This window comes from Microtus pennsylvanicus, chromosome 11 (assembly GCF_037038515.1).
Source record: "Microtus pennsylvanicus isolate mMicPen1 chromosome 11, mMicPen1.hap1, whole genome shotgun sequence".
NCBI lineage: Eukaryota > Metazoa > Chordata > Mammalia > Rodentia > Cricetidae > Microtus > Microtus pennsylvanicus.
Genome location: NC_134589.1, coordinates 21125123 through 21150455, shown reverse-complemented (window position 1 = coordinate 21150455; position 25333 = coordinate 21125123). Strand labels below are relative to the sequence as shown.

Below are 25333 nucleotides of genomic sequence, written 5' to 3'. Positions count from 1 at the left end.
TTCATAGCCTCTCATTTTCTATGGAAACAAAAGCAAAACCTCTTCTCCAAAGTAACATACCTTTTGACTTCAATTTTGAAGTAAAGGTATTTTCAAAATATTTATGTTATTTAATCCAGCAGCATTTATAAACAATACCTTCTAGCAGCTATTGCTCCTTCCTCAGCAGTCAAACAATTCAAAGAGAACATAATAACATACAGTATCCAGACTTTCTGTGTATATTTCGTCTTTATGTGGCTTTATTTTAACCTCTATTTTTTAATTTTTCCTTTTAATTTTTGGCTTTTTGAGACAGGTTCTCTATGTGTCTTTTGCTGTTCTGGAACTCCCTCTATAGACCCAGCTGTCATTAAACTCACAGAAATCTGCCTTCCTCTGCCTCCCAAGTACTGGGATTAAAGGTGTGTGCCACCACACCTTGAACTCACAGAGATCTGTCTGACTCTGCCTCCCAAGCATTGAGATTAAAGGTGTGTGCCACCATGCCTTGAACTCACAGAGGTCTGCCTGCCTCTGTCTTCCAAGTGTTGGGATTAAAGGTATGTTCCACCATTCCAGCTACTCTCTTTTTTTTTATTTTAAGAACTTTAACCTTTTTTTCTCTCTCCCAACCCTGCATATATTTTTAACACACTGTAAAGCATTTAGAGGTTTTCTTCATCTTTAAATCTCTCTTTACTGACCATGTGAGTCTTTAATTTGTTAAACAATATGGAAAGGATTAAAGCCATGGCTTTGATGGCTGGATCCAGCCCATTCCTTAGATTTCTGAGATTCCAGCCTCATGGTGGAGGTACCAGCTGTAGTCATGTTTATTGGCACAACTCTACAGCATTTTAAGGTCCCTGCCAGCAAGCAAGCTGTAGCACCCCAACAACAAATGGCACCCACATGGACAACTGAATCCACATAAAGCCTGAGAGAGCTTTGGAAGTAATTCTAGACAGAAAAGAATAAAGCATGGCTTGTTGATAGCAGCACTTTCTCAAGTGGGCTCTGCTTGCTAGAGGCAAATGTGTCTCATTTAAAAGAGGCTTCCTGACTCAGCTTTAGCTGCAAAACCTTGCAGCTCTTTTAAGAGATCCTGTCACAAAACACTTAAATGGTGTTGATGAAAAGCTGACTGCATGCTCTTTGGTTTTCAGCCTTAGCAAGAAAAAAACAGTGCCATTTTAAAATGTCAGCTTTCTAGGCCATCCTGCCATTGCAAACTCTGACTCTTTCAGGCAGAAGGTCCGACTACAGAGCATTTGAGTGTGGTTTGTGAGCACACTGTTGCAGCTTGCTTCCTGGCAGGGACCTTGATTTTTTTTTTTTTTTTTTTTTTTTTTGGTTTTTCGAGACAGGGTTTCTCTGTAGCTTTGGAGCCTATCCTGGAACTAGCTCTGTAGACCAGGCTGGTCTCGAACTCCCAGAGATCCGCCTGCCTCTGCCTCCCAAGTGCTGGGATTAAAGGCATGCGCCACCATTGCCCTGCCTGGCAGGGACCTTGAAATGCCATAGAGTTGTGGCAATAAACATGGCTCCAGCTGGTACCTCCACCATGAGCCTGGAATCTCAGAAATAAGAAATGGGCTGGATCCAGCCATCAAAGCCACGGCTTTAATCATCTCCATATTGCTTAACAAATTAAAGACTCTTGTGGTCAGAAAAAGAGAGATATATACTGTAAAGATAGATTCAAAGACGAAAAAAAAACCTCTAAATGGTTTACTGTGTTTAAAAATATATGTAGGCTTGAGAGGAAAAAAAGAAAAAAGCTAGTAGTTGGGTGTGGTGGCATACACCTTTAATCCCAACACTTGGGAGGCAAGTTCAAGGTGTGGTGGCACTTGGTAGACAGAGGCAGGTGTATCTCTGTAAGTTCAAGGACAGCCTGATCTATAGAAAGAGTTCCAGGACATCCAAAGATACACAGAGAACCTGTCTCAAAAAGCCAAAAATTAAAAATAAAAGAAATAGAGGTTAAAATAAAGCCACATAAAGATGAAAAATATGCAGAAAGTCGGATACTATTTATTATTATGTTGTCTTTGAATTGCTTGACAGCTGAGGAAGGAGCAATAGCTGATAGAAGGTATTTGTTTATAAATGCTGCTGGATTAATAAAACAAATATTTTTTTCATTTGTTTACAACATTGGTTACAAGTTGTTATGGCTAATGGTCAAGAGAAAAGCTAAACAAAGTGTATTAGATTCAGAATTCTTGTTCCTTTAAAAAGAAACAGATGATGAGGAGTGCTGGGCGACAATGGTTTATATCCTGTCCATTGTAGTTTGATAAAATACTGATTGGCCACTAGCCAGGCAGGAAGTATAGGCAGGACAACCAGACAGGAAGTAGAGGCAGGTCAATGAGAACAGGAGAATTCTGGGAAGAAGGAAGTCCTAGTCTGCAGTTGTGACCCAGCCACAGAAGAAGTAAGAAGTGACTGCCTCATTGAATAAGGTACTGAGCCATGTGGCTGACATGGACAAGAATAATGGGCTAATATAAGTATAAGAGCTAATAAGAAGTCTGGGCTACTAGGCCAATTGGTTTATAACTAATATAGACCTTTGTGTGATTTCTTTGGGAGTTAATGACTGCAGGACCTGGGCAGGACAGAAAACTCATTCAACAGCAAAGTTTCAATTTTTCTTTTAGAATTAGCTCAGAGACCTTTTCCAAATAAGTTTTTAATTTTTCACTCAGATTGTGTAGTAAAAAAAGGTCCATTCTAAAATAATGTCTTCCCTTTTATTAAAATTCCTGTAGGGGAATGTTTGGAGGGTAGTATGACCAGAATGCATTAAGATTCAGATCCATGCGAATCTTCTGGATTTCCTTCTGTAATTTCTCTTCACTAAAAGTCAATTCCCTCAGCCTCAGCTGATAATTCCCTGGGACTATTCTAGTCCTTGTCACTATCTAAGGTTTTGTTTGAATTAACATCAGGACCTATCCCAATAGTAGGCCAGAGATTGGAAATGTCTTCTAGCCATCTTTGGAATTCATTAAGAGTCTACAATCAATCTCTCCTAGTTTGCACCTTTTGAGGTCTAAGTTTTTGTAAACCTATTTTGTAGCCTAAATAATTAATAGAGTCTCCTCTTTGGATTTTTTAGTATCCAACTTGAATCAGGTAGTAAAATGTTGTCCATATAATAATAAACTATAGATTCAGAAAATTGACTTACAAAATATTGGAAGAGGGAGGGGCTATTTAACATTCTCTGTGGGAGAATCTTCCATTGATATCATTTAGCAGGCTGAGAATTATTAGTTGACAATGTGTAGGCAAATTTTTCTGTGTCTTGTAAAGTGTACCTTCTTTAAAGGCATTGTGAAGAAACAATCTTTTAAATCAATAGCTATAAGAGGCCATCCTTTAGGAAATAGAAAAGGCAAAGGAATGCCAGAGTGTAGAGAGCCCATTGGCTGGATCACCTTATTAACATCTCTTAGATCTGTTACCATTCTCCATTTTCCAGATTTCTTTTTAACAATAAATACAGGAGAATTCCAAGGGCTGGTTGATTCTTCAATATGCTGAGTATCTAGTTGCTCCTGTACCAGCTGTTCTAAAGCCTGACCACAAGTTTAACATTTGCTTCACAAAAGGTGAATGCATGCCATATGAGACTATTTGCTTCCTTGAATGTCCTTAAATTTAACATTGGCACAGGAGTCCAATTAGCTGTAATAGAGCCTGTAAAGTTATTGGATATATTAAGGTTGGTTGTCTGAAAACCTTAGGCTGTTCCTTTCAATTCTTATAATGCAATGCTCACTTTCCTTGCTGCATAATGGTGGCACACACCTTTAATCCCAGCACTCAGGAGGCAGAGACAGAGGCAGGCAGATCTCTGTGAGTTCAAGGCCAGCCTGGTCTATAGAGCAAGTTCCAGGACAGCCAGGACTGTTGCACAGAGAAACCCTGTCTTGAAAAAAAAATACCCAAAACAAAACAAAGCAAAAAGCCTTTCCTAGAGGTTAAGGGCTTTATTACCCTTTTACTTGTTTGTTGGAGTTTTTTAAACCTAAAAGCTCTTTGGCATTTTTTCCTTTATATCCCCCCTTTCCTCCGTTTTACTTTATTTTTTTCTATACTCGTGGATGGTTTCCAAGGGAAGGATATTCATGGATTCTAAGTATATTATACAATAATAATATATATAATAATATATACCTAGAAAGGATGTTATAGGTAAAAAAAAATCATGATATTTTAAAAATATAAATGTCCATGCCAAAGAAATTAATACAAACTTTTCAGGTAGTTTCAAGATGCTGCATTGTTTGTAACATAAATTCTATCGCATTTTTTCAGAATCCTCAGCCAGAACCCTCTGACAGTTGTTGAAGATCCCTACCTTTATAAGTTGCCAGCATTAAAATATTTGTGAGTATTGTAGCCGTCTCATGGTTCCTTAGAAGAGTTCTAAGGAACTCATCTTTATTTCCATCGGGAGAGCATTTTGTCTTAAAATTTTTTTAAAAATCCCAATTTTAGTTTTAACTAATGTTTAAAAAAAAATCAGGGGCTGGAGAGATGGCTCAGTGGTTAAGAGTGCTGTCTGCTCTTCCAGAGGTCCTGAGTTCAATTCCCAGCAACCACATGGTGGTTCACAACCATCTGTAGTGAGATCTGGCGCCCTCCTCTGGTGTGTGGGCATACATGGAGGCAGAATGTTGTATACATAATAAATAAATAAATCTTTAAAAAAAAATCATTGATTGCCCAGGAAAGGCAGTGCCTGCTTTTAATTCCAACACTTGGAAGGCAGACACAGGCAGATCTCTGTGAGTTACAGATCACCCGTGTGTGTGCATTGGGAGACACTGTCTCTTAAAAGAAAATGAAATAAAAGAAATAAGAGTAGGGCCTGACAAATAGAGGGTTTCCAGCGAGTCTGAGGACCTGAGTTCAAGGACTAGCTCGTGTTATTTGTCCTCTGACCTCCACAAATACATTTTTGATGGAGGAGGGTTATCTGTCTATGTGTTACCTTCATTGGCAAATAAATAAAGAAAACTGCCTGGCCCATTAGCTCTAATCTCTTATTGGCTAGCTCTTACATATCAATTCAACCCATTTCTATTAATGTGTATTGCCATTTGACTGTGGCTTTGAGCAAGACGAGTCTAACCAGCGTCCATCTCAGAGAGGAGAGCTATGGTGTCGGACTCACTGCCTTCTTCCTCCCAGCATTCTGTTCTGTCTTCCCTGCCTACCTATCTTCTGACCTAGGCCAAGCAGTTTTCTTTATTTATTAACCAATGAGAATAACACATAGACAGATAACCCTCCTCTGTCACACTGTGGCACATGTACACACACACACACACATGAAAAAGGTAAATAAAGGATACAATGGGCAAGACATTCAGCTGAGGAGGAAAGTGTGTTGAAGAACATAGAGATGTATATGTAAACAATGTAGGAATATCTTCTCAGAAAGCACAGTCATAAGTGTATACTATTTTTCTTTCTTTTTTATTCTTCTCTTATATATATTACATCCCAACCCCAGCTCTCTTCCCCAGTCTTTCCTCCCCACTTTCTTTCTCTCCCAGATCCACCCTACCTTTTAAATAAAAAATATTTCAAGTGTGGCTCTTTTCCTTGTGAATGTCTAGGCAACCTGAATATGCAGTGCCCACATGTGGCAGAAGAGGGCGCCAGATGACTGGAGTTACAGACGATTGTGAGCCACATGTGGATGTGGAAATGGAACCCCAATCCTCCTGAAGAGCAAAATTCTTAATGGCTTAAGAGCCCCAGTGTATACTACTTTTACAAAGAGGAGCTATGTTTGATTTCCAGCAACCACACTGGGATGTTCACGATTGCCTGTAACTCCAGCTCCAGGGAATCTGACACCTCTGACTTCTGTGCACGTGCACACACACTTAAAAAAAAATCAGTTTTTTTTTTTTAAGAAGGAAAGGGGTTTGGAGAGATGGCTAAGTGGTTAAGAGGACTTACTACTCTTATAGAAGACCCAGGGTCAGTTCTCAGCACATACCAGGTGGCTCACAACCACCTGGAACTCGGTCCTTCTAGCCTCAACAGGCACCTGAACACATACGCATAAATAATAAGTAAATATTTTGTTTAAAAAAAAAAAGAAGTGAGAGGGGAGCTCTGTATGGTGGTGTGCCTTTAGTTCCAGCACTCGGGAGGCAGAAGCTGGTAGGTTGCTCAGAATTTGAGGCCAGCCTGGTCTACATAGTGAGTTCAGGCCAGGCAGGGCTAACAAAGAGACCCTGCCTCAAAAATTAAAATACCCAGCTTCCTGTGTTTTTAATATAGATGTATATACTGACTGAAAGGACTTTAAATAAATGGGAATTGGGTGTTTAGAAATTAAAGTGAAAAGAAACTTGAGTGACAGCTGCAGTAGGGTGTGTGCAAGATCAAACTGAGAGTCAGACAGTGATGGAGACAGACTCTGTTCTATGCCGAGATCAAACTGAGAGTCAGACAGTGATGGAGACAGACTCTGTTCTATGCCGGGATCAAACTGAGAGTCAGACAGTGATGGAGACAGACTCTGTTCTATGCCGGGATCAAACTGAGAGTCAGACAGTGATGGAGACAGACTCTGTTCTATGCCGGGATCAAAATGAGAGTCAGACAGTGATGGAGACAGACTCTGTTCTATGCCGGGATCAAACTGAGAGTCAGACAGTGATGGAGACAGACTCTGTTCTATGCCGGGATCAAAATGAGAGTCAGACAGTGATGGAGACAGACTCTGTTCTATGCCGGGATCAAAATGAGAGTCAGACAGTGATGGACACAGACTCTGTTCTATGCCGGGATCAAAATGAGAGTCAGACAGTGATGGAGACAGACTCTGTTCTATGCCGGGATCAAAATGAGAGTCAGACAGTGATGGAGACAGACTCTGTTCTATGCCGGGATCAAAATGAGAGTCAGACAGTGATGGACACAGACTCTGTTCTATGCCGGGATCAAAATGAGAGTCAGACAGTGATGGAGACAGACTCTGTTCTATGCCGGGATCAAAATGAGAGTCAGACAGTGATGGAGACAGACTCTGTTCTATGCCGGGATCAAAATGAGAGTCAGACAGTGATGGAGACAGACTCTGTTCTATGCGGGATCAAACTGAGAGTCAGACAGTGATGGACACAGACTCTGTTCTATGCCGGGATCAAACTGAGAGTCAGACAGTGATGGAGACAGACTCTGTTCTATGCGGGATCAAACTGAGAGTCAGACAGTGATGGACACAGACTCTGTTCTATGCCGGGATCAAACTGAGAGTCAGACAGTGATGGAGACAGACTCTGTTCTATGCGGGATCAAACTGAGAGTCAGACAGTGATGGACACAGACTCTGTTCTATGCCGGGATCAAACTGAGAGTCAGACAGTGATGGAGACAGACTCTGTTCTATGCCGAGATCAAAATGAGAGTCAGACAGTGATGGAGACAGACTCTGTTCTATGCCGAGATCAAAATGAGACTCAGACAGTGATGGACACAGACTCTGTTCTATGCCGAGATCAAACTGAGAGTCAGACAGTGATGGACACAGACTCTGTTCTATGCCGGGATCAAAATGAGAGTCAGACAGTGATGGAGACATACTCTGTTCTATGCCGGGATCAAACTGAGAGTCAGATAGTGATGGACACAGACTCTGTTCTATGCCGGGATCAAACTGAGAGTCAGACAGTGATGGAGACAGACTCTGTTCTATGCCGAGATCAAACTGAGAGTCAGACAGTGATGGACACAGACTCTGTTCTATGCCGGGATCAAACTGAGAGTCAGACAGTGATGGAGACAGACTCTGTTCTATGCCGAGATCAAAATGAGAGTCAGACAGTGATGGAGACAGACTCTGTTCTATGCCGGGATCAAAATGAGAGTCAGACAGTGATGGAGACAGACTCTGTTCTATGCCGGGATCAAAATGAGAGTCAGACAGTGATGGACACAGACTCTGTTCTATGCCGAGATCAAAATGAGAGTCAGACAGTGATGGAGACAGACTCTGTTCTATGCCGGGATCAAAATGAGAGTCAGACAGTGATGGAGACAGACTGTGTTCTATGCCGAGATTATTGATTTAAGCAAATATTAAACCCGCTCTTTTTTTTCGAAAAGAGCTCTATGAAATAATCTTCAATGGCAATAGATTTTACGTTTAGTTATGTTTAACTGTATGTGTGTGTGTGCTAATATGCCCACATGTGTGGGAGAGGCCAAAAGAGGGTGGCAGCGGCTCTGGAGATGGAGTTCCATGTGACTCTGAGCTGCCCAACGTGGGTGCTGGAGAGTGAATTCAGATCCTCTGCATGAGCAGTGCATGCTCTTAACCTCTGAGCCATCTCTCCAAGCCCAACAATAAATTCCTAAACCAGATACTTTTATAGGAAAACCAGAGCATAAGTGACCGCTTGTGATGAAAATGGTTCCTAATGAAATCTCTCTCCTTCAGAGACCTGGGGAAAACACATGTGCCAATGACAGCGCTTGAGAACATCCTCATGATGACCCTGGAGCTGGAGCATCTGTAAGGGTTACTTTCTTAGGATGAGTTTACTTACGTTTAAAAATGTTAATGTGTATATGTGTGAACGCATGTGTGTGCAGACATGCGTGTGTGTGTGCAGATGTGTGTGTGCATGCATGCATGCATATGTGTGTACAGATGTGTTTGTGCACGAGTGAGTGCGTGCGTGTGTGTGTGTGCATGTGTGTGTGCAGGCAGGAGTGTGAATATGGAAGGCAGAGGACAGCTTTCTGAGATGGCTCTCTTCTTACACTGTGGGTTCCAGGGATCAAAGTTGTTTGCATGACAGGGGACTTTCTGCTGAGCCTTCTTGTCAGCCCTAGCTTTCTTTATAATTTCTTGTATTTGAAATTCTTTTGAGATTTGCCTTATTTCTTGAGTCTGAGGTATTGAGATATAATGTTCATGCAATTAATTCAAATGCATAGTTTAGTGAAGCTTTCATAGTTAGTTCCCTAACCACTATTACAGAACTGATATAGACCATTTGTCCCCTCCCTAAGGATCCCTCCTGAATGTTTGTACCCTTCCCACCGCCAGCCCCTGTGATACACCAATCTTATTTCTAGCCCTATAGCTTTTCTTTCCCCTAGAACATCTCATAAATGACATCCCACAGTGGCCTTTTGGCCATCTTCTCTCACTGAGCATGATCTTTAGCGTATCTCACCAGCAGAGGACGAGAAAACATGATGTCTTTAAACAGTGTTCTTCTGGACTGGGGGTATAGCTCAGCGGGTAAAGTCAACCCTAGTGTGCATAATGCCCTGGGTTTGGACACAAACCAGCATCGTGGTGAATACTTGTCCTTCCGAGTCAAGGCCATCCTCAACTACACTAGCAGTTCCTGGCCAGTCTGGGATACAAAAGAAGCTTGGCCGGGCAGTGGTGGCGCACACCTTTAATCACAGCACTTGGGAGGCAGAGGCAGGTGGATCTCTGTGAGTTTGAGACCAGCCTGGTCTATAAGAGCTAGTTCCAGGACAGGCTCCAAAACCACAGAGAAACCCTGTCTCGAAAAACCAAAAACCATTAAAAAAAAAAAAAAACAAGCCTGCCTTCCTGCCTTCCTGCTAGCTCATCTCAAGTGCTGTTTGTGTCGTTGCCATCTTAACTCTTTACTAGTTGGTGTTCTATAATATTTAGTCATATGCAAACGACCTTTTACCATGTATGCTTACTTTAAGTCAGAGTCCACACTGAATGAGGTGTCTTGTGTTCTGGTTGAGGTTTGGTTTCGTTTTGGCTATGAGGCAGGGTCCCTCCTGTAGCCTAGGTTACTTTGAACTTGTGATCATCAAGTCTGGCTTCTTACTCATGTCTGTGTGTTTTATAGATTGGCATCTCAATCTGTCTTTGTTTCCTGATGAATAGTTCAGGACAAGCATCTGGCACTGCCTTCCTGACGGGAATTTCAGGTGGCCTATTGTGTCAAATCCGATCACCCAAAGGTGGTATGTTGAAGTCCTTTAAGTTGGTTTTAAACATGGTATGTATATTTTTTTTTTGAGATAAAGTTTTTCTGTAGCTTTGATGCCTGTCCTGGAACTAGCTCTTGTAGACCAGGCTGGTCTCGAACTCCCAGAGATCCACCTGCCTCTGCCTCCCGAGTGCTGGGATTAAAGGCATGGGCTACCACCACCTGGCTAAACATGGTACTTATAAGGTAAATAATCTATGGGAATTTGGGGAAGCCCCACTACAGATACCACATGTTACCAGGGAAATTAGGGTTAGGAATGGACTCAAAAGGAACCTTGAAGCCAATTAGAGTAAACAAACAGACTAAGCAAGCTGTGGGCTCAGCTGCTGCCTGGAAGTATCAGACAAAAGGAGGAAAGGGGGAGACCACGCCACTCCAACAGCTACGTAGTTAAAGGGGATCAGAGAGCATCATGGGGGGCGGACAGGCCCAAAGGACTAGAAAACGCGCATCAGGCTGTGGCCAGCATCTAGAATGGGATCGAAGAGAAGGAAACTGAAAATAGCAGCTCTCAGAGTAAGGACTCAGGAGGGCGTGGCGACTCCACAGCAACCGCAGGGAGGCCAGGAATTCTGGGAAGGAGAAGAGATTGTCTCATCTAAGAGAAAACCGTTCTCACCTCATTAGCATGGTTTAAGTTGGGTCTACCTTCTTGTGGAGTGTTCCCTTCCAGGGGTGGCTGACTTGCCCAACTGGAATGATGTCACTAATGTCCCAGATCTGAGTCCCATCCTCTTGACCAGAAGGAAAGCTTTTCCTCAATGGGCCTTCACTGCTGCTGTACCATGCTTCCCGCTCAATGGGCCTTCACTGCTGCTGTACCTCATGTCCCCCTCAATGGGCCTTCACTGCTGCTGTACCACACGTCCCCCTCAATGGGCCTTCACTGCTGCTGTACCACACGTCCCCCTCAATGGGCCTTCACTGCTGCTGTACCACACGTCCCCCTCAATGGACCTTCACTGCTGCTGTACCACACATCCCCCTCAATGGGCCTTCACTGCACCACGCGTCCCCCTCAATGGGCCTTCACTGCTGCCGTACCACACGTCCCCCTCAATGGGCCTTCACTGCACCACGCGTCCCCCTCAATGGGCCTTCACTGCACCACGCGTCCCCCTCAATGGGCCTTCACTGCACCACGCGTCCCCCTCAATGGGCCTTCACTGCACCACGCGTCCCCCTCAATGGGCCTTCACTGCTGCCGTACCACGTGTCCTCCTCAATGGGCCTTCACTGCTGCTGTACCATACGTCCTCCTCAATGGGCCTTCACTGCTGCTGTACCACGTGTCCTCCCAAGCATCTTTCACGTGGATGTGCCTAAAGATAAACTTGTCTGAAGCAATTGTTACTTGGTGATCTAAACTGACACATTTATTAACTGGTGTTCTTTTAGAGAATTACCCAGCTTTTGTTTTTGAGTACTGTTATCAATTCATGGACTCTCTTTACAATTACATTTTACTTACTGTGGTCTATGTGTGTGTGTGTATGTGTATTGTGTGTTGTATATGTGTGTGTGCATGTGTCATATGTGTGTATGTGTGCATATGGTATGTGTGTATGTGGTATGCTTGTATAGTTGTGTGGTGTGTTTGTGAGGCGAGTGTGTGTGTGTGTGTGTGTATAATTCTAAGATCAAGCCCAGGACCTTGCACTGATACAGGAGTACCATACCAAAGAGCTGCATCCCCAGCCCTTATTCTTTCAGCTGCACATTATGAGGCTTGGTCAGTTGTGATCCTTGATGCCATTGAACTACATGACATAGCTTAAAGGAGGAAGTTTTAGGTTTAAGATGACTTCTAGTATCTTCCACTTAAACAGAAATAAATTCTACCTAGGTTGGAGGCTTGCCCAGGCCCTTCTTCCTGTGCATGACCAACCCAGAGTGAGACTTAAGCTGAGGAGAGGGACTTCTACCATCAGTGTCACCTGGTTCTGTTCCTGTCACCTTTGTTATAGGTGTGCGCGCACACACACGCGCGCGCACACACACACACACACACACACACACGCACGCACACACGACACTTGCTCTTCTGTTGAACACCTCTGTCCTCCTCCATGATTACTTTCAGTATCAGAGAGCAGCAATTTGCCATTGAGTCCCCACCCAACTGAACATGCCTCAAGAACTCTGTCCTCTGCAACCCTGTGGTGGCCTTGGCCTGCCTCTTCTGTACCTCAGTAAGGCTTTTCCAGTAAACCAATTCTCTGTTTTTCCATTTATAGAATCTTACCTAGACATATGGCCTGCTGCCTCTGCAAATATAAAGCTGATATTGAGGTTGTCTGCAAGACAGTCAAACTGCATTGCCATACTGGATGTCTGACAAACACCACACATTGTCGTGAGTCTCTTGCCTGATGAATGTTTTAATTTTGACATATAATGTTTAACTGGTAAAGATAATTTCGTTTTAAATTACTTTTTATTTTAATTAAAATTAATTATTAAATCACTTCCCTTCGTGCCTTCCTTTTCCTCCTTCCAACCTCTCCCATATCTCCTCCCTCTCAAATTGACTTTTTCTTGATTATTATTGCTATATATACAGATATATAAACACATAAATCTATAATAGAACTTGCTGAGTTTTTTTTATGTTGCTTGTATGTATCTGATTCATGGCTGACCACTTTTATTGGATAGCCAGTTAGGAAGCTCATCCATGGGAGGGATAGACTCTGCCTCGCTCAGAGGCCCTCAGTTTTCTGCAGCTCTTTGTCGAGGAGTGGGACCTTGTGACCTTTAGCATGGATGCCAGTGTTGTGCTTTTTCTGGGTGTGTGTAGGCAACTGTATTTTGAGGTATCATAAACATAACTTTCTTGTCACTCCTAGACAACAGAATCTCACATCTGACTTCCTGGTCCTCTGGCTCTTACAAGCTTTCTACCACCATGCCCCCTTCTGTGATGTTCCTAAAATTTAAACTAACAATTGTTTATTTCTATTCCTTCATTCGTAATAAAACTCCCTAGCTTCTAAATTTCTCCCTTGTGAAAATTGAACTCTCAGATATTAATGCATTATTTAAAAATATGACTGTTGAGTGGGCAAACGAGATAACTCAGAGGGTCAAGATGCTTGCCACACACATCTGGTGATCTTAATCAATCCCTGGAACCCCCATAAAGGTAGAAGAAAAGAACAAACTCCACATGGCTCCCCTCTGATCTCCACACTCAAACCATCACACATATACATCATGCACTTACAGACACGTATGTATGTATGTATGTATGAATGAATGAGCATACATACACAAACACAAAACTAGAGAGATAGTTTAGTGGTTTAAAGTACTTGCTGCTCTTGCAGAAAACCAAGGTTCAGTTCCCAACATCCACACTGTGGCTCACAATCATCCATAACTCCAGTTCCAGGGGATCCTGTGCCTGGCCTGACCTCTGCAGGCCAGGCACACATGAAGTACACACACACAAATGCAGGCAAAACAGTTATATACGTAAAATGAATCCTTTGAAAGTACATACCTATTAGCCAGGTGGTGGTGGCTGCTGCAAGGGGGCATGCCTTTAATCCGAGCACTTGGGAGGCAGAGGCAGGTGGATCTTTGTGTGTTCAAGGCCTACCTGATCTACAGAATGAGTTCCAGAACAGTCAGGACCACACAGTAAAACCTTGTCTCAAAAAAGCAAAAGAAGGATATACATATAAAAATTTCCATACATGAAAAGAGCAGAAATGGACTGGAATGGGAGGGGTAATATGTGAACTATATGTGCACTGTGCTTGGCACCTTGCTGCAGTGGTCTCTTATATACTGCACTGTGGTCTAAAGCTGGCTTTATGTACATGGTCTCAAGCACCCCTGACCTATAGGGCAGGTGTAGATGGTTTTGTTTGGTTTTCTTTTGCAGTTTTTTTATTAACACTACTATGCACTTTTATTTGGAATCCAAGAACTTCTCGTTCTAGAATCAGTAAATGCTGCCAGCCTCTCCTAATGGAACATGCCCAGATTGGCCAGGTCTGTATTTGTGCTCAGCCTCAAGTTTTTTCTATCCGCGGATCAGTTGTGTGATTTTTAATTAACTGTTTGATTGTTTCTTGAGGCAGGATTTTATTATATAGGCTTGACTGGCCTGAGATTCCCTGGATACTCCAGGCTGGCCTTGAACTCATACAGATCTGCCTGTCTCTGACTCTGGAAATTTTTTGCCAGAATCACAGGTGTATGCCACCATGTCTGGTAGCAAATGATTTTCTAAGTGTTTTTCTAAACTGAGTGTGGTGGTACGTGGTGTTAATGCCACCTACTTGGGAGGCTGAGGCAAAAGGAGCCATTCCAAGGCCATATAGGCTATTTAGTGAGACCCTGGATTCCAACCACACCCTTTTGCTGAGGCAGGAACGTGCACAACTCTCCGTCAGTGCCCTGTGTGCACGCTTGTGTGTTCTAAGCAGCTAGTTTGCTAGTTCTGTCCTCTCTGGTTGTCATTGCCAATTCATAGGTTTAAATTTGAGTTTAGTTTTCTCTTCACTTCCTCCGGTATTTGCTGGCCCCTGATTTACTTGGTTGGGTTGAATGACCGTGGACTGAAAAAGGGCTGCCAGCATTTTCTGACCCAAAGCAATCTCTCCATCTTTGACAGTTGAAGCATCTATAGGAAACCCCGAAGGACCATTCATGAAGGTGTTGCAGGCCCGGAAGGAGAACACCAGCACTGAGGTCACTATTGAACCAGAGAGAGCCTATTCAGAAAAAGATGATCTTAGCTCTTCAGGCTTCATGGACGAGCAGCTCGACTTTAATGATGAAAGTGATGTGATTAGTGCCCTGAATTACATACTGCCATATTTCTCAGAGGGAAATCTGGAAGATGTGGTGTCGACATTGTTACCATTCATAAAACTACTGTTTTCTAATGTACAAAATGCAGACAGTTCACTGGAATCCTACAAAAATGATTCAAGGAGGCTTGCTCTTAACCCTGTACCAAAAGCAAATAAGATGGCTTACAAAAATAAACTGAATAAACTTTATTTTCTGGACAATTTATTAGATGTAGAGATTGGTGAGGTTAGGAAGAAAGAGAAAACTGCCATGCTTATGCAGCAGTCTGGCCACTTGAGTCCCAAATTTAAACAACGAAAGAGATGGGCACCTGCCCAGGCAGAGGAAAACAGTCTTGCAGAAATTGACAAGGCAGAGAAAAGACTCCACAGCCTGAACAGAGTACTCAAGGGGACAGGAAGCATACAGAAAAGGCACTTTAAGGGAGTGAGTGACAAGAGCCTGTGGAATAAGCAGAGTGTCCAGACGCCTATGGAGAGTATTGCCAAAGACGGACAGCTCGGGAGCCCACCCACAGCGGTGTTGCAGCAGCTCAGTCTGGTACAGAAGCCCAAGACTTTAGTAGAAAATTCCTCCCACCAAGAGCCCTTGCTCAGAAAGGAGCATGGGGAGGCAGTGTCTTCTTCCACAGCAGAGTCACTGGTGGACAAGACTCCCAATACAGAATCGCTGCCTGAGTTCATAGACAGACGAAAAGACTTGTCTTACACCATTTTTGTTTTAGAAAGTGCAAATGCCAATGCGAAAAGAACGAAGGGGTCTAACCCTAGTTTACTGTCTGAAAATAGACATAGAAACCTTAGGAAGAAAATATCTCATTTCCGGTTGATTGCAAAGAGTCCAGCATCCTCTGCAGTGAGGAGCCTGGTAAATTCCCCTGCAGAAGGGGTCTTTTCATCTTTAGGAGACCTGAGTTATGCAGAAAAGCCTTTTTCACAATTAGATGCTGCCTTAGAACCTCCTACAAAAAAACTTGAAGAAAATCAGGCAGCAATAGATGATACTGTAGAAAACATCCTCAAACTAGCCCTCACTGGGCCTAAAGAAGCTGCATTAGAAAATATGCCCCCTGAGAATCCTACTGTAGAGTCTAATGGGTCTACATCTGATTTACTTCCAACTGCTCAGCAAACAAGCAAGCCACAGTTAGACTTCACCTTGGGGTCTGACTCCCATGACCATTTCAAAGATTTTGCTTACCCATTACTGATGTCACCAGGTGAACGCTTTGAATCTCAGCTAAACCAGCAGCTGCAGCCCCTCATCCCCAACAACAACGTGAGAAAGCTTATTTCTCACGTGATCAGGACTTTGAAGATGGATTGCTCTGACCCCCGTGTACAACTGTTCTGTGCCAAGCTCATCTCCAGAACCGGCCTCCTGATGAAGCTTCTCAGTGAGAAACAAGAATTCAAGTTGTCCAGGGCCGACTGGGATACGGACCAGTGGAAAACTGAGAACTACATCAATGAAAGCACAGAAACCCAAGGCAAACAGAAGGATCTGGAACAAAGTCAGGTGAGGACGGTGCTGGAACATGGGTCCTGTGTACCCTTTCAGTCACTTAAGCAGAAAGACCAGGGCCTCCTACTTCAGATCTTGTATTGTCCGCATAACTCTAGCCCAGCCAACACAATGATTCCCACTGTATTTTTATATGTACTGTATTATTTTGTTTTGTTTTTGAGACAGGGTCTCACTGTGTAGCCCTGGATTCCCAGAATTCTCATGCAAACCAAATTGGCCCGGAACTCACAGAGATCCACCTGCCTCTGCCTCCCAGTGCTGCGTTTAAATGTGTTTGCTACCACACCTAACTTTTACTGCGTTTCTAAATTTAAGACATGGAAGCAGACTTAAAACACAGAATATAATAAAATGTACTATAAAAAATCATGTAGCATATTGCATTCAGTATGATCTTTTATAAATAAGAAAGCTACTCACCTGGAAGAATGTTTTTAGGGTTTTTTTTTAAAAAAAAGAAATATTGTTTTGTTGTTCCATATAGATCAAACTTAGCACCTAGTACAAGCTAAACAAAGGGTTCAACCACAGAAGTACATCCTGAGGCCTTGGTTCTTTGAGTCAGAATATCACTGTATAGCCCAAAATAGCCTGCTCACTTTGTGGCCGAAGTTGATACCAAGCTCATGGCAGTCCTCCTATCTTAACTTCCAATTCCCAGATTATATACATGAGTTACCAAGCGCAGCTCAAGAATGACTTTTGAGCAATTAGCCTTTACTTTTTTTAATTCTTTTTACTTTATTATTTGGCAACAGAAATGCCTATTTATTCATTTATCTTGTACTTTTTAGCACACAAAAGTTCCGGGATACGGCTACAACAACAAAGTCATCTTGGCAATGTCTGTAACTGTAGTAGTGACAGTGTTGATTATCGTTTTCTGTCTCGTTGAGGTAAGGACAACAATACATTCCTGTGTCCAGAATGTGCTCGGTCTGTGTCATAGGTTTAGAGGCCACGAACTGAAAACCTGAGCCGCTGACCCTCTCTGTCTACAAATAATGTCCCCGAGTGTCCACAGGTACTCTCTGAAGTCGGGCTCCTCAATGTCAGGTCATTATGTAACGTTCTGATTTGGTGTCAGCCTGGTGGTGTTGCTGTGAGAGGCTGTGGGAGCAGTGGAGAGTTCTCTGTCAGTGAGGATGGTGGAATTTTGAGGCTAGAAGGCAGAAATCAGCATGGGATCAGTTCATGACCTCCGGGAGGATGTCCTCTGGCCCCTGTACAGACAGCACCTCCACACCTAATGTGGTTGTGACCTCCAGGGAAATCTCTGTAAAGTCCTATATTGTTCTTTAGTGGAGTGTACTGTTCACCACTGTGCTGGAATTTATTTGTACTTAAAAAAAATTATGTGTATAGGTGTTTTGCCTGCATGCATGTCTGTGCGCCACTGTTGTGTGATAGATGTTTTTCTGGGGAGACCACACACACACACACACACACACACACACACACACACACACATTACTTACCGAGAAAGTCCATGACAGACCACAGTAAACATTGCACCATTTTGGTGAAGCAGTGAGTCTCTTTATTAGGGTTACTAATTTACAAGGAGCAAGTGTGACTCTAAAAGAGCCGCATCACCTGAAATCCTCTCCCAACATGAGCAGCAGCTCCCCAAATCCCCAAATTCTGGGCTCTCTCTGCCTGCAGAGCACCAGCCCCTGCCACAGTCGGTTGTCTCCATCTGCAGTTACCGCTCAGAGTCTCCAGTCCCAGCAACTTCATCCCCTTGGTTCTGTTGGGCAGGGGCCCTCAAGAATCTTGCATGATTTTGTTTTTCAAGATTGTGACCTTTTGTTTACCTCCCATTTACTGCTTGAGTCTAGTGAGCCTTCCCTTTCCCTCCTAGAAGAAATGTTTCATCCCAGAGGAGCATACCCTGGAAAAACCCCTCTGTGCCTGATGCCCTCAGAGGCAAGAAGAGGTTGTGGGATCCCCTGGACCAAGTTAGAGGTGGTTGTGAGCCACCATGTGGGTGCTGGAATTCCAGTCCTAGGTCCTCTGGAGGAGCAGTGTGTGCTAGAGTGGCTGTGCTCTTAACCACGAAGCATCTCTCCAGCCCTTCACGCGCATTTTCATTCTCTTCTGCCCGTTTGGATGGTATCTGTGAGGACTGGACGCACACCGTATTTTCCTGTAGTAGATAGTCAAGGTGTTTGTAAAGCTTTTTTGGCCCAACAAACCTCTCTGCGGACGGATGGAATAAGCCAAATCAGACCAGATCAAACCTAATTAGAAAAAGCCCAGGTTTAATGGATAGCAGCGCTCCTGGGTGGTCCTCCGGCAGAACATGGAGAGGAGGAAGGAAAACTGGGGAGAATATGTGTTTGTTCTCTGAGGGGCAGTTTAAATAGCCTATAGGAGTGGTCTTGACCCTCTCTGTGGAGGGGTCACCGTTTTGCGGGCTTTCTCAGAGATGGACTCTGGACTGCAGCAACTCCCAGGAGAGGGGGCTTGAAATAGAACTTTCTATCCAACATCCCAAAATGGATGCCAGAGGTTGGGGTGAGACCCTACTCAGACAGTGTTGAGGAGAAAACTGACATTAAGTTAACTACCAAACAAAGAAAAATAAAAATCTAATGCATATTTAAAGTAGCATACAGAACCAGGCTTGGCGGCACACTCCCCTAATTCCAGCACCTTAGAGGCAGAGGCAAGAAAATAGGGAGTTCTAGCCACCCTCAACTACATGGTGAGTTGAAGCCAACCTGTGCTACATTAAACACTGTCTAAAAAGTCTAACGATATTTTTTTTAAAAAGTAAGTATCATATAGAGAAAAGCAATGGACAGACCAGTTATTCTTAACCATTTGCATGTATAGGCGAGGTTTGGGGGATTAATTTTAGGTCTTGTGCAAGCTAAGTATGTTCTCTACCACTGTGCTACCTGCCCAGACACTAAGACTTCTGAAATATCACTCTAACAATTGGTCATTTGAGGGATTCGTGGGCAGCTACTAAAAGATACTTTTCACCTTAAAGAAACATATTTTACTAAATATGAGGAAGAAATGAGTGAGAGAAAATAGCAGTGGTTTTAAGAATGAATGTGAGGTGGGGGAAGAGTTGTCTGTTTCCACTCCATAGGCAGAGGCCTTTGCTGGGTCTGGACGCTGTCTTCCACATCCTTTGGGATAGAAGGCTTGTGCCTGCTGAGCACAGCACAGAGTTCTCCATTCTTTGTCTGATCTAATCTCAGACTCCTCTGGGAAGAGCTTATCAGCCTCTCCTAGGGTGAAGAGCACCTAGGCCCAGTGGCCAAACCAAGAGTAAATCTCCCATTCATTCCCCTGATCCCTAAGCCTGCACCCGGACCCTTCACTGGTCAGTTTCGCCCCCTCAGAGACAAACAGGAAGTACTGGGAGTGTGAGAGTACTAGGAAACCATTGCAAACCACCCAAAGCGTTAATATATTTCGTGGTAAAACAACCCAGTGGAAAAGGAAAGTGTCTGTAGCCGAGGCCACTCATCTACCGGCCTGTGCCTCCTTCTGTGTATACAGTGACATATATTTACACAGTGCATAGGAATATTGCACAATCTTCCAGAAGGGCAGCCATTGCTCTTAACTGCTGAGCCATCTCTCCAGCCTCTTATTTATAGATTCTTTTAATCTGCCTAGAATTTATTTCATTTTTGGCGGGTATGGTTGAGTCAGGGACCAACCTCCCTCACAAGAATATCTAGATGTGAAATAATTTATATTGACTAATTGACTCTTTCTTCACTGGTCTAAGATGCATCTCCATCTGGATGCTTACCTGATCCTGACGTTGTTCTTGCACCAGTCAAGAAGCACAGCATTAATCAGAGTTGCTTTGTACATTAACTGAGCCCCACACTGCTGGGTAACTCCCGCTGGTTACATTAACTGAGCCCCACATTGCTGGATAACTCCTGTTGATTTGACAGGGCAAGCTCCTGTTCTCTGTTCTGTTTTCCATACATTGTGTAATCATTCTTAACATTTCCCTACCAAACGTCAGCTGATCTTATTTGTTTAAAAAGAAAGGAAAAGAAAGAGAGAGTGAGAAAGGGAGGGAGGGACAGAGGGAGGGAGGAAAGGAGGAAGGGAGGAAAGAGAAAGAGAAAAAAGGAAGAAAAAAGAAAATAAATGTTTGTACTGGGGACATGGCTCAGTGGTTGAAGCACTTTCCACACAAACATGAAGATTAGACTTTAGATTTAAAATTCTCAGGACCTGGGCTGGAGAGATGGCTCAGTGGTTAAGAGTGTTGCCTGCTCTTCCAAAGGTCCTGAGTTCAATTCCCAGCAACCACATGGTGGCTCACAACCATCTATAATGAGGTCTGGTGCCCTCTTCTGGCCTGTAGGCATACACGCAGACAGAATACTGTGTACATAATAAATAAATAAATATTAAAAAAAAATTCTCAGGACCTGGGGAATTCCAGTCAGACATGGCGGCATGCTGGCCACCTGTAATTCCCATCCCAAAGGCAGACGTAGGATTGCCCAAGAACGAGCTGCATAATGAGGCTAGTCATATCAGTGAGCTCTGGATTTGATGAAATCTGAGTCAGGGAATGAGATGGAAGAGCTATCTAGATATCCAACATCAACCTCAACCCTCCGTAATCATTCACACATGCACATGTGCCCACACATTCACCACACATGTGGGCACATACACGGAAGTGGGGAAAAGATCAGATTGCATAGGACGACATGGCATTTGCAGTTCTACTTTGACGGTTGATGCCTTTCCAACATGCCTCACCTTCACTGCTGCCTCTGCTGCTGCCACCTCCTTCTCCCTCTCCTCCTCTTTGAGATTAAACCAGGCCCTGCACTCTACACCGAGACAGATCCACAAGCTTTTGCTGTTCTAGATTGCCTTTTCTTTTTAGACAGAAACTCTCTCTGTGGCTTGTCATTTCTTAGTGTTCTTGAAAATAATTAGCATTTTCATCAGAGAATTTACTCATCCTAAGTTACATTTGTTCTGAAACACTGCCCATCTCCATTGCTATCATAAATGAGAACTTGCTTAGTTTGTATGGGAGATACGTGCAAAATCTATTGGGCTCTGTATCCTGCTCTCTGTATTTTGTCTGTATTTTGTGACTAGCCAACAGTATTGAATCCTCTTATTCTAATGAAATATTAGTCGATTGTCTTGGACTTTTTGGTTGTTCATTGTTTCAGATAATAGCAATAATAGTTCCCTCCTCCTCAATACCATGTTTATTTTCCATATTACATTTCAGAAGCTCACCAGAGACAAAGGCTCGTGGCTGTGGTCAGAGACATTCTGCTCTTGCTCTTCTCGTATATACGTTGATGAAGTTAAAGATATTCTTTGACTTTTAAGAGTTTTTATTAGGACTTGTTTAATTTTAGGTAAAAGAGTCAATACACCATATTAAGTGCCAACTACATGGGACCCCCTAAATGAGGTGCTACAGAAGAGAAGAGCAGCGGGTAGATGTCAGCTAAGGAAAGGGAGTAGATATAGATTGGAGACTTCAGTCACTGTTATAATCATGATCATGTTTTCTTCCAAAACAGATTTATTTTCACAGAGCAGCAAGACGTGGAGATGAAGAAAAGTCCACAGGGTAAATACAAGATTAGCAATTGTTCAAAGAGAACCTGAGAGCTAGCAGAGAGCTTGGGTCTCATTGGGAAACTCAGGAAGAATGTTATTTCCCCTAATGGCTTGCCTGGCTCCCCAAAAAGGCAAATGTACACAAGACTAACAAAGACATCTCCAACTGTCACCATTTCTTTAAGGAAAGGAGGTTAGGCTGTGCCTGTTCTGCTGCTGGCAGCATACAGAACTCACTACATAGCCGAGGCTGGCCTGAGACTCTTGTTCCAGGCTCCCAAGGATTGGAATCACAGGCATGATCCACCATGCACAGCTAGCTGTGCCCTTTAAACTGCTCTTATAACTCCTCAGCAGAGGCAGGCTGCAGGGTGAAACCCTGTGAGTCTGTGAGCTGTGCTGTGGACTTGGGCTTTGTACTTGGAGGATAAAGCAGCTAGGCAAGCAGGAGCAGCCCCTCCCTCTCCTCAGCAAGTCTGCCTGTGAGAGCTGATCTGCAGGAGAGCAAAGGGCTCCTGCCCAGGGTGGCTTCTTCAGAGGGAGAAGTTGGTTCAGTGGAATAAGTGGGGCTACTGTCATGCTGGTGCCTCTGCTCCAGGACAATTCACAGGCAGAGATCTCCCCAGGGGCATTGTGGGGCCTTACAACAGCCAGATATGCATGGAATTTTTAAGTCCCAGTGCTGGGGTGATCTTTGTTATGGGGAGAGCCGAGATGTCCCCAGACAACACCACACACACACACACACACACACACACACACACACACACACAGCACAGCACAGCACAGCACAATTACTAACTGTCTTCTGCATGTGTTTTCTTCCAAGGAGTAAGAAATACTACAAGGACAGTGAGAGTCAGGTAAGCCCGAGACTCGGTGCTGTGGCTGGAGAAGGTGGGGCTAACAGAACTAATGTCTCCCTTTCTCTTTCCTAGGAAGGATTTTTCTGGCTAAGGTGGCCACTATGGCTTAGGGATATGTATAGACCTCTTCACGACACACGCAAGAAAAACATGGCTCAGGATCTACAGGACAAGGAGTCCTCTGGAGAGGAGGAGATTTTCAAAAAGAATGTATCGAGGTAAATGTCTAGCTCAAATGAGGAGCTAAGGGCAAGATGCTCAGTGGCTCACAGATTTATTCGAACATGACATATGAAATAAGAGCATGACTGAGGGAATGCAGGTCAAGGAGTCCTCTGCACAGGACGATATTACCATTCAAAATGTATCACGGTAAATGTCTAGCTCAAATGAGAAGCTAAGGTCAAGTTCCTCATTTCAAAGTTTGAAAGTCTTGGCATTGCTCTTCTTCCAGGGACGTCAAGGGAAAAGTGATGCCGCCGGCCCGGAATCTGTCAGTCTCTGAAGCAGAAGAGAGTGAAGCAGCTGATGACACTGAAGGCACAGAATGATCTGCTATCATTTATTAATAAATTACTGTTGGTAGATTCGTGAGTGTCAAAGGCCTTTGTACACAAGTAAATGAAAATCGATGTAGAGCAGTTTAGAGCTGAGCCAGTAGGATGACTTATCACGTGAAAGCAGTGGCCATGCAAGCCAATGATCTAGAATCCAAGTTTAAAAAAAAATGCTGCATGGGTAGCAAGCATCTGTAATGGAAGCACTCGTGGGCAACATAGGAGGTGAAGACAGAATCACTTAAAGTCATCTAGCCTGGAGTACAGAGCAAAAAAACAGATAAGGGACCCTGCCTCAACAAGGTGGTTGGCCAAAACCAACTCCCAAATATTGTCCTATGACTTTCACGTGATTGCCATAGCATGCATGAACCTAGACACTCCTCTCCTCCCCCCCGTACACACACACACACACATGATTTCAAAATGGGGAATGTGCTTACTGAACACAGAAAAAATACTGACTATTCAGTGATACAAAGACCGGCACCTGTCATGGATGCTCAGCATTCTGGGTCCCCAGAGAAGCAGTGTGGCTGGGGAACCACCGGCCTGCGTGGCTGGCTATGGGTCCAAGCAGAGCCAGTGGCCCTCTAGTCCTCACCTGGCTGGTCAGTGAGCTGGTTGCAAAAGAGGTGTCGTTAGCAAGGCATCTTAAAGGACAAGAATAGGGAGTATCTTGAAGACAGGGGAGGCAGTGGAAGCTGCACCCACCGCTGCCCCCTTGGAATGGTGTGTGTACTCAGTGCCAAGCCCTGGGCTGGACTTTTATGTCTTTTGCCATTTGCCCCAACAAACTACCATAGCAGCATTGTTCCAAACTGTCTTCGAGTAGCTGGGGTTGGGCAGGCCTGTAATCTCAGGACTTGGGAGGTCCAGACAAGAGAATTCCTACAACTTCAAGGTTAGTCTGGGCCACCTCGAGGTTACCAGTGAGGTCCAGGCCACAGGACTTGGAATGTAAGCAGAATGCAGCCTGCTCAAGTACCCTAGACCACACATCATCATAAGCTATTAGACCTTTACAGACCGAAGCCTCTCAGCCCTTACCCTGTCATGCTGCAGAGACAGGGATTTGGAGAAACACAAACCTTTTGTGGACAAAAGTCAGCATCCATATGGAAGTTGATGCCACTCTTCCTGAGGACCAAGGATGGACCAGGCACAGAGCTGGGCACTTTAGTTACAATGTTGACACAGGGACAAAAACTCTCAAGCCAGCTCCAATGCTACACTTGAGTGGAAGGGCTGTTGACCTTGGTAACAGTTAGAAACAAAGAGAAGCTGACAAACAAGAATAGAGGAGCCTCTGTTGCTGGGCTTCCCAAAGCCTGGGCCAGGTCTTTCCACACAGCTGCTTACATTGTTCATTTCTGAAAACAAGTTTTGAGAAACGTTATTCTTCACCCTAGAACTGGCAACACAAGCACTTTCCACATCAATTTATTTAATATTACCATTCATTATTATTAGCATTATTTATTTTGGTTTTTAGAGACAGGGTCTCCATATGTAGCCCTTACTGTCCTGGGACTCACTTTGTAGACCAGCGTGGCCTCAAGCTCACAGAGATCCACCTGCCTCTACTTTACGAGTACCAGGATAAAAGGCATGCATAACTGTGCCAGGCTTCATATCTTTTAGACATAAGGGAAACGGTGTTAGAAGTCAGGGGCTATAGTCTCCTGCTTGGATCATCTATCCCTATTTCTGAGGTGGCCATATCCCTCTTATCATCCCTTCCTCCCTCCTCTGGCCCTCGCCATCGTCAGAAATCGTCTTGATTCTCCTGGTAAGGACCTGTAGCTACACCTGACCCTCATGGTCATCAGAAGCATCGTGAAGGGGGAAGAAGGACATGTAGTGAGAACAGAGCAGCCCCAGACAAGAGGAGCCCTGACCTTCCGTGTCTGTGTGTTTAAGAACTTAGAGTAAT

The 25333-nt window shown here is 43.8% G+C and overlaps 1 protein-coding gene across 1 annotated transcript in view; it reads left to right on the top strand.

Annotated features, from left to right (window-relative positions):
* LOC142831549 (uncharacterized) overlaps positions 1-23427 on the top strand; it is an 86952-nt gene extending 63525 nt beyond the window's left edge. Inside the window, exons 8-16 of the mRNA XM_075941775.1 lie at positions 4318-4389; positions 8468-8542; positions 12263-12381; positions 14653-16373; positions 17177-17278; positions 21935-21984; positions 22804-22837; positions 22913-23058; positions 23295-23427. Coding sequence (XP_075797890.1) covers positions 4318-4389; positions 8468-8542; positions 12263-12381; positions 14653-16373; positions 17177-17278; positions 21935-21984; positions 22804-22837; positions 22913-23058; positions 23295-23391 — 2416 coding nt within the window. The 3' untranslated portion in view covers positions 23392-23427. The remainder of the gene's footprint in view (positions 1-4317; positions 4390-8467; positions 8543-12262; positions 12382-14652; positions 16374-17176; positions 17279-21934; positions 21985-22803; positions 22838-22912; positions 23059-23294) is intronic.
* Positions 23428-25333: the final 1906 nt, after the last annotated feature.